Source organism: Choloepus didactylus, chromosome 18 (assembly GCF_015220235.1).
Source record: "Choloepus didactylus isolate mChoDid1 chromosome 18, mChoDid1.pri, whole genome shotgun sequence".
NCBI classification, from domain to species: domain Eukaryota; kingdom Metazoa; phylum Chordata; class Mammalia; order Pilosa; family Megalonychidae; genus Choloepus; species Choloepus didactylus.
This window is the reverse complement of record NC_051324.1, coordinates 56,132,287-56,141,564: the sequence shown is the minus strand read 5'-3', so window position 1 is coordinate 56,141,564 and position 9,278 is coordinate 56,132,287. Positions and strand designations below refer to the sequence as shown.

The following is a 9,278-nucleotide window of genomic DNA, read 5'->3' as shown; positions in this document are numbered from 1 at the left end:
CCATGGCCCTGAAAACCTGGAAATTGTATGATGTTTTGGGGATACAATTTTGTGAGCATGGGTGGGTTTCTGTGCGAGTAATTCCATAGCTTTCATCATTATTCTCAAAGGGGTCTGGAACCCCTCCAAACTTGAAGAACCATTAGTCCAATCTCCTCATTTTAGAGACGAGGAAACTGAAACACAAAGGTTAAGAGGCTCCTCAAGCTTCCGTAGCTCGGTCAGGATGTGCTCTGAGATCTCCCGCTGCCTTCAGGCCTGGTGGGGTCAGGCTCCGATGGAGACTGGGCCTGTCTGGGAGGGTGGGAAGTACAAGTGCACCATTAGTAGGGCTGACCTGTAAAATACAGGATATCCAATTAAATTTGAATTTCAGATCAACAGTGACATTTTTTTTAGTATAAGTATGTCTCAAATATTTCATGGGACATACTTATACTAAAAAAAAAAAGTATTCCTTGTTGTTCTAAAATTCAAAGCAATCCTATCTCCCAGGGACTGCCTAGGAGTCTCCAACTGGGATGTGAACACGGAAACACAAGCCACCAGATTTTAAGCCTCAGAGTATCTGAGCCTGACTTCAAGAAAGGCCAAAAGGCCCTCGTGTAAACTCAGCCTGCTGACAAGACCCAGTTAGTTCTCTCTGTGCCTTTGGAAAGCCTGAGAAGTCCTCAAGTGCTACAGAGAAGCTATTTGCATGTGGCCTCTCAGAAGACATTTCACAGATCAGTGAAGAGTAATGATCAAATTTATTTAATACAGCACCCCTGAGGGTCCCTGCAGTTGTGCCACCAAGGCAGACAGGGAAACTGTTTCCTCAGTTAGGTGGCTGCTCCCTGGTGAGATTCCAGAACAGTACAGCGGTGGCCCCTCTGCCACCAACTCCTGCTGCCACCCATGCATTAGGGAACATCTTAAATCTTCGGGACACCATTTCCTTATCAAGGAATAAATAAAAAAAAAATTAGTAAGAAAAACTCATTTCCATTTTCTATTAAAAAATAGTATTTGCTGTAGGCACCCGTCTTCCCATCTTTTGGCCTTCAGCAAGGTAGAGGGAAAGAAAGAAAAGAATATAGAAAAACAGTGTAAGAACATCTGTGCTTTGTCCAACTTGGTTTCTATTTTGTGCATTGGCCGGAATGAACCTTGTCTTCAAGTCGGCATTCCAAAGGAGTCGCTCCCAAGCAGCTTTGTTTTCCCAATTGTGGTGGGCCGAAGAGATCAGAGAGATCGTTGAGAGACCAGGATGAAGCTATCCGGTTAGAGCTGTGCATTTCCAAAGGGCAAGGACTGCCCCATGCCGTGAGTCTTTTGAAGGACCAAAGGGAAAAAGAAAAATTAGCCCCTAAGGCAAGCCATGTGCGAGAAGTGATTGGCTACTAATAAAAACAGGTTTCTGTGTATGAGGGCACTTGGAAAAGTTTTTGTTGTTGTTGTTATTGTTGTTTTTATCTCTGTATGAGACAAAATAGTCAAGTTTCAAAATATCCCAATGGCCTGTTTACCCTGAAGCTTCCTTTTGCTTTTCTTCCACTCCTGAGCTCCAGGAATCAGGCAGTGATGCTCCAACTCGGTGAGTGGCGGAAAATTCTTAACAGCCCCTCCATTTATCTTTACACCCAACACAAATGCATTAGGATTGGTCTAAGAACTGGCGAGTTGGCCTGAGGAATTGCTATGTTCAGTGGGAACAGGGCAGGTTCATAAATAAGTGCACAGAGCTCTCAGAATACAGGAATCGTCCGCTCTTCTTGAAACATGGAGGTCCTCCCAGGGATTAGCATCGGCCCTTGCCGTCCTAAGTTCCATCAGGGGAAACTTCCATTCTCTGTAATGACAAGAGACAAGACGGCATGGTCACACCTCTCACGACTGAACACTGCCCTGGTGGAAAGGGATGCAAATCCTGCAGACGGCACTTCTCAAAGGAACTCCAAGGCAGTGGGATCGCCTGCTGGTATCTCTTCTCCAGCAGGGCCAGCTCCAGCCCACACTGACCACTCCCTTCTCTCCACTCCTGCTCAACGGGGCCCACATCCTCTCCTCACAGACACGTTGCACGTCACCCTATGAGCCAAGGTTATCGAGCACCTGTGCCCCATGGGTGCCCCATGCACCCATTGAAGAAGAAGGGTGAAGTTGAAAGAGATCTGGCTTCCTGCTCCAGCTCTGCCTCTAAACTAGCATGCAGTGTGACTTCTCTGGGCCTGTTTGTAAATTTTAAATGGAGAGACTGAACTTACACGATCTCTAAGATCCTTTGGTTTTAAAATTTTTCATTTCATTAGTAATGGAAGGTAGTGGTGGTAGCACAACATTGTAAAAGTAATTAATGCCACTGAATTGTATACTTGAAAATGCTTAAAATGGCAAATTTTATTATCTGTATTTTACCATAATTAAAACGATAATAATAATAGGTAACAGAAATGATCTGACTCCATATACAAGCGTACAGTGCTCTTTAACTGCTTCATATGGTATTTGTTGTCAGCTGCCCACCCTCTCTGGGCCCCCACTCTGACCCAGGCACTGTGCTCTGTGCCGGGGATGCAAGAACCTGCCCCTGGGAATTTTCTGTTCTATCAACTGATAACCCCACTACGAAGTAGAAGGTGGAAGAGGCCCTAGTAAATGCACATGGAGCTCAGATGCAGTGAGAGGACTCTGGGCTGGGCAGCAGGGGACTCACAGAAGCTTTTTTGGGGATGTGTCCTTGGAGCTGGGCCTCCAAAGTCAGGTGGATTTGGACAGATGGATCTCACAGGGGGAGGGAAGGGAGGAGCAAGGAGGCAGAAGATTGGAGCATGCTGGGAAATACCGACAAGGCCTCTGGTGGGAGCAAAGGGAGCCCCCGAAGAGCAGGCAGCATCTAAGTCTATTCTCCGTGAGCAGAGGGCACTCTGCTGCTTGTGGAACCCAGAGGGTGGAAGTGGGAGAAGATGTGGGAATTAGTCAGGGTCTTGGGAAGCCCCCGCTGGGTGGTTTGCTTCTTGAGGATGGGCTGAGATAGTGTCTCCGTTTCGCTCTCTCCCTGCTGGGTCTGAAGAGCCTCATGGAACAGGATGCAGGGCAGGGGGCCCCCAGGTGGGAGGCCAAGGCTCTGGCTTCCCCTCTGCAAGGAGAGACCCGGAAAAGCAGGCCAAGAAAGCTCTTGGGGCCTCAGGGGGGTTGGAGGCCCGCCAGCCCTGGCAGCTACGCTTGCCCCTCCATTTCCTCCTCTCCGCCCAGAGTTGGGAGACATGCCAGGGTGTCCAGACTCTCTGCAGGCTGCAGACCGAGCTCCTTCCCAGACACCTCTGCCCTCCCTCTCTGGGGGCAGTGGGTGCTTGGGGCACGGCTGTAGGACCAGCCACACAGATGGGAAGAGCTGGGCTTCAGTCAATGGGACTTCAGGGATTTTGAAGTAAAGGTTAACACGCTCACATCTGAGGCCTGGGCTTGCTGTGGTTAAACCAAAGGTCAGCCATCGACCACCCCAGTACAGCCATGAAATTACCCTGCTTCTGACAGAACCTGGTTTGGATGCCTTCAAAGGCTGTTGTGCTTCCCACACCACCAGGATCTCCACTTCCTGCTGCCAGAGGTTAAGAAATCTGCCCAAGGTGGCATGACTAGTAAACGGCTAGTAAGAGGAAAGTCAACTTTTAACTTGGCTTTCTGATTCCTAAGTCAAAGCTCGCCTTTGGATAGCTCCTGTGCCTTGTGTAAGCAACCGCTATGTTCTACTCGTATGGCAGGACATTTTAGGGGCAAGGGAAGGCAATCCCCCTCCCATACCCTCTACTGCCAGACAGTTTGATGAAAAGAACTGAAAAACAGATAATGAGTTTGTATGTTGTTGTTTGCAGTTTGCAAAGCACTTTGAACATGTATTTCTCATTTAACCCTCAAGAATCTCCTAATAAGTAGCTCTTATTGTTGCTGTCACCATCATCATCACTGTGTCCATTTTACAGATGAGGAAGTTTGGGCTGGAGGATGGAAACGTCACCCAAAAGGTGGCTGGCGAGTTGGGACTCACATTCAAGTCCCCTGACCCCAACTCCTGGGCAGTGTCCACAGCAGCCCAGAGAGAGCTGCCTGCCGCCCGGGAGGGAGGGCCGCAGGCTGTAACTGGGCAGAGTCTTTTTCACTAAGAAGGCTGGGTCCCCTCCAAGAGCCCAAGACCCACGTCAGTCCAGATTCGCCCTTCATTTTAAGCACAGTGTGTTCCCTTTCACGTTATCTGTCTGCCTCGGCCACAAACACAATTTATGAACAAGGCAAAAACAGCAGAGGAAAAATGAAGTCAGAATGTAGCACTGAAGCAAGTCAAACAATACCAAATTAGTATTTGGCGAAGTGGCTATCTCATTGTTAAGATATTTCCTTCAATATGTTTTCAGAAGCAACGGGCCGTGAAACAACTGGGAATGATTGCCAGGTTTGATTTCAGGAAGGAAATCCCCTCCCATTTCCCCACTGGGCAATTCAATTAATTTTCTCCTGACACTCCCCAGCTGATTATTAGGGAAACGATACCTGCTTCTTTTTTTAAACAAAATCCATTTGCTGAGTTTCAAGATTCAAAATCCCTTTCCCAACGGCTGGGAACCCCTGAACTCCCACCAAATGGCTTTGTTATTTTGGGGAGCAGGACCAGCCGTGGCTGAGCTCTCAGGAGCAGACTTCTGGGCTCCTGAGCCTGCTTCTGGGGAAAGGAAAGTTCTGTCTGGCCTGGAGCTTGGAGCCTTTGACCAGAAAAACCCTTTGCATGGTAGACAAAGTAAATAAGTCAGTCCTCCTGGGGGTTGATCCCTCCTGGCAGCAGCCCCGCCCTGGGTGGACACAGACAGGTTTATCAAAGTGAGAGAATGTGTTTTTATCTCGGTCCCACACTGCCAGTGGAGCAAAGTTCACACTTTCCACTCTCCCGAGGCCAGGATTGCCAGGAAAGTGACATTGCTTCTTAGAGGGACTCCTGTGTCATGCTCAGAGCTCTGGACAGGGAGTCTGGATTCCCTGACTCTGATACTAACGAGGTGGGTGACCCTGGGCAAGCTGTTTTACCATTCCTCCCCCAGTTTCCTCATCTATAAATCAGGTTCTCTGTCCTTCCGGAGTAACAGTCTCTGATTTCAGGAGTCTGGGTTCAGGCTAGTAAAAGACATCCATTCCTTTCCTCTTTTCCTTAAATTGATAGCTTTCCTCTATTAAAAAAAAAAAAAAAAAAGTCAGTGGCATTCTGTCTTCAGAGGCATAATGAGTTCTGTTTTACGAGAATTCAGATGCGGGCAAAACAAAGGAAGCCAGGGACCTGTTGGAAGGGCTACCCGAAATCTCACTGAAAGTCCCTCCCAGAACTTAAAGAAGCAGTTTACAAGAATTCCTCATTTCTTAACATAATAGATGCCTAGTTAACGCCTGCATTGCTGGGTAGCTCACACCAAAAAATGTTGGGTGTGGGAAGACTGGGAAAGATGCATCTTTGCAAAGTTCAAATCTGGAGTGAGGAATTTGAACTTGGGCATCTGTCTCTCTCTCAGACCCTCCCATCTGCCAAAATAGCAGCTTCTCATATCCTCTGTTTCCTACAGAATGAAACCTCTTAACATAGCACAGAGGTCCTTCACATTCAAGCCCTACCTCTCCTCTATCAGTTTTCACCAGCACCCTCTTACCCTCCCATCCCAGGCTGCCCACGACTACTGCTGTGCCTCCAGCCTTTGCTCCTGCTGATTTCTCTACCTGGATGCCACTGCAATCTGATTCACTCTTCATGGTCTACTGAAAGAACTCTTCCTGAGTGAAGAGACCTCTAACCCAGGCAGGATGAAAACATCCATCTTCTGTGTTTCCCTATGTTCATGGCACAGGTGTACTTGTTATCACCTTGCTTTACGTAGTCAGGGATAACATGTCTGATTCCTTCATTAGACTGAGAACTCCTGGGTCATGGAACTGGAGTGTCTCCTCCAGCAGAGCACCTGGGAGGAGGGTGGTGGTGGTGTCAGTGGATGTTTGGCACGGATTTGCTGAATTGAAATGAGTTGTTGGATGGTCCATTCATCCAAGCACGCCCCCCCACTCCCCCATCCCCAAATCTGTCTCACTTCCAAAGCATAAACACTGCACTGGAAGGAAATTTGTACTTTCTCATTTGGAGCTAAGTGCCCTAGATTCCTAGTCCTGTAGGGAGGGAATGGATTTCCTGTGTGGACTGAGAGGTACTGATGGAAACAGTAGGAGAGAATATTTGAAATCGGAACTATCCAGAAAACCTGGCAAGCCTGATAGCCAAATGTCCACTGCCCAGGGCTCTTGGTCTAAAACAGAGGAGGTCAGGACAGGAGCAGAATTAGTGGGAAGGCAAACCCAGGTGAGTATGGCAACGTTTCACTGCTCAACGGACAACTTATAAATAATGCGTAAGAAATGTGTACTCACAGAGTATCTGTTTTCCATGAAATCTGCAAAACAAAAGATAACTTGGGGTGAGCAATGCAGCTTTCGTAGGCTAGGCTTCCTCACCAACATCTGGGGGGCTGGAGAGGGTCCAGGAGAAGGAGGGGGCCATGATGTGGAAGGAGATGCCAGGGCCTGTGGGCTCACGGGATGCTCAGATATGTTTCCTTTGCCCCAGAGGGGCTCCCCTAGACTCTGGCTCCCTGTGACAAGCCTATAAAGTTCCTGACTTTATAGATTTTAAACAATTTTCAAAAAATTAGCACCACTTTTTTTTTTAAAGAAAAAATTGAAAATTACCAAAAAGTAGGAGTTAAAAATCATCTCTGGCCCCACTTTCCAGACAAAGTTGACTTTTTTGTTTATTTTCTTGCAATCATTTTATTCTATATATAGGCTTTAAAAAAAAAAAACAGCTATAATTATACAGTATATGCCATTTTTTATCATGTCTTTTTAATGTAACCTGATCTTATAAACATTTTCTTAAACATAATTGTTAGTGGGTGCATAATGATCATTAGATGGCTGTGCCATTTGTTGTTTATTTAACCAATTCCTAACTTGAAAAATTTAGTTTCTTTCCAAGTGTTTGCTATTTTAAATAATGCTGCCAGTAGCCTGGTTGGGATGAAGCTATTTCCATGTTCCATACTATTTTGTCTGTCACATTCCCAGGAATGGGCTCCCCAGAGCAGCAGATGCAGATGTTGCCAATGCTCTGGATGCATCCAGCTGAACGGCTCTCTCCAGAGCACGTCACCACATCCTCTCCCCCCTCGGAACTCTCATCTCCCCTGTGCAGGAGCCCACACCCTCTCCTTGCCAGCAGGCATGCTGGGCAGTGACAGGCCCTGCCAGGCTGCCGTTGTGAAAACAGCCTCCGCCACATGCCAGCAAGACAAGAGCAAGAGTGAGAAAGGTCCGTGAGAACCATGCCTTGAGGGTGTCTGGTCCCTGCCTGTGTTAATTAGAGATGGATTTTTCTAGAAGAGGCCCCTTGGACAGGACCAGGCCTCCAGTCCCGCACTTAGGCCAAGGTTCCCGACTGTTCAGCAGCACAAGTGGAGGAACTGATTCCCCGACGGTCCATCTGTGGATGTAGACTTCGAGACAGAGGACTACGGGGACCTCCTTGGCAGCCTGGGGAAGGACTGGAGATGTGGGCACTGGGGGCGATGGCCATTCCTCAGGTCCTGGACGTAGCAGCCACAACCCCTCCTCAAGTCCTCAGTCTTGCTCGAGGGCTGCTCAAGTAGGCCCCACACTCAGGCCTGCTCCAACCTGGATCTTGGGCAGTCTCAGGCACCTCCGCCAGAGCCAGAGTCACAGCTCTTCTGTTTTCTCTCTAACTCAAAAATATCCTGCTTTCTCAAGTCCACCTCCCCCTCGAACCCTGCCTTATCACAACTCCATTGTGCCTCCCCTGTAGAGGGAACGGGGCCAGAAGTTCCTAAGGGGCCCTTCTTCAGTCCCGGCTGGGCCAGAGGCAGCTGCCAACGGCCAGATGGATGAATCAGCCTAACTGCTCTGTCGAGCCATTGTGTAAACTTCCACACATTGAGTGAGGCCGTTAACACCCGCCACAACCACACCCAACTCTAGGAGGGCCCAAAGGACCCCAGGCTTCCAGCTCCCCCAAAGCACCAAGAGCTTTGGAACCAGAAGCACGAGGGAAGGGGTCTCAGGGCAGTGTTTCCTAAATTAATTGGAGCATGAAATACTAAAAATTTGATTATGCTGCTAAGGCTGATGAAACATCAAGTCTGTGAATACTTGGATTCAACAAAGCAGCAATAAAAAATGTGTTTGTAGTTTTTGTTCATTTTTGGTACCGGAGCAACCACCACAAAATAGAATCTGGTGGGTAGCACCCAGTTTTTTCATGGAGGACTTTTTCACCATCTGAAGTGGGAAATGCCACCCTGGGGGTAAGGGTCGGCAGTGCCCACTGGCCTGGCTTGCTCTGAGCTTTGCAGGATGGTGGGGAGTGACCCTCAAGTTCTTGTCTTCTCTCCCTCCCAGACGGGATGCAGCATAAAGGCCTCCCTGTTCTTTGGTTCTTTCTCAATGACCATTTGCTGTCACGGCTGCTCTCGGCCTAGCCAATCTTGGTTTGCTGGGTGGCAGGGGATGCAGAGTGAGGATCAGGGGTTTCTGCCCCTTTTAAGAAACACCCTGGAAGTCTGAATTCCAGGGCAAGAGAAAGCAGAAGTTAGAAGACAGGTGAGCAGACTCTCAGATAAGGAGATGGGTCCTGTCTACTCAAGAGCCATGTTAGTGCCTGAAGCAGGACGTAGCACCTCCTGGGGACTCATGCTTTGAGTGGGGATGTGCCCAGGACACCTCCCGGGTGGGCACAGGGAAACTGAGAGCTGGCCTCTGGAGAGGGCAACTGGCTCTCCTAGTGGAGGAGTTACAGGAGGTGAATTCCTTTAAGCCAGGGTTTTTCAACCTTGGGACTACTGACATTTTGGGCAGAATAATTCTTTGTTGGTGGAGGGAGGGCTCCCATGTGCACCATAGGATGTTTAGCTCTACCCACTAGATGCCAGTAGCACCTCCAGCCTGGCCCCAGTGGTGGCAACCAAAACTGTCTCCAGACATTGCACCTGGGTCAAGAACAAATGCTCTAAGCTGAGAAAATCTCATCTTAGACCTGAGTTCTTTCACAGAGAAGAACTTGACTGCAATGCTAACTGCAACAAAATGACTTTGCCTCCCCATCTTAAAATCCTGGATAAATATGGGCTAATGGATTTTGCTTTGGCTAAAACTGCAGGCCATTTCATAAAGTACTTCCAGAAGGAGCTGGAGTATTGTAAAAC

General features: G+C 48.3%; 1 protein-coding gene across 6 annotated transcripts in view; it reads right to left on the bottom strand.

Annotated features, from left to right (window-relative positions):
- Window positions 1–730: 730 nt before the first annotated feature.
- Window positions 731–9,278, bottom strand: part of PECAM1 (platelet and endothelial cell adhesion molecule 1) — an 87,451-nt gene continuing 78,903 nt past the window's right edge. For 4 of the 6 annotated variants that reach the window (XM_037807961.1, XM_037807965.1, XM_037807963.1 and 1 more), the window contains 2 exons: window positions 6,433–6,455; window positions 731–1,831 (listed from right to left, as the gene is read on the bottom strand). In XM_037807961.1, the coding sequence (XP_037663889.1) occupies window positions 1,802–1,831; window positions 6,433–6,455 (53 nt within the window). In that variant the 3' untranslated portion in view covers window positions 731–1,801. The remainder of the gene's footprint in view (window positions 1,832–6,432; window positions 6,456–9,278) is intronic. The other 2 variants (XM_037807962.1, XM_037807964.1) reach the window with 1 other exon arrangement.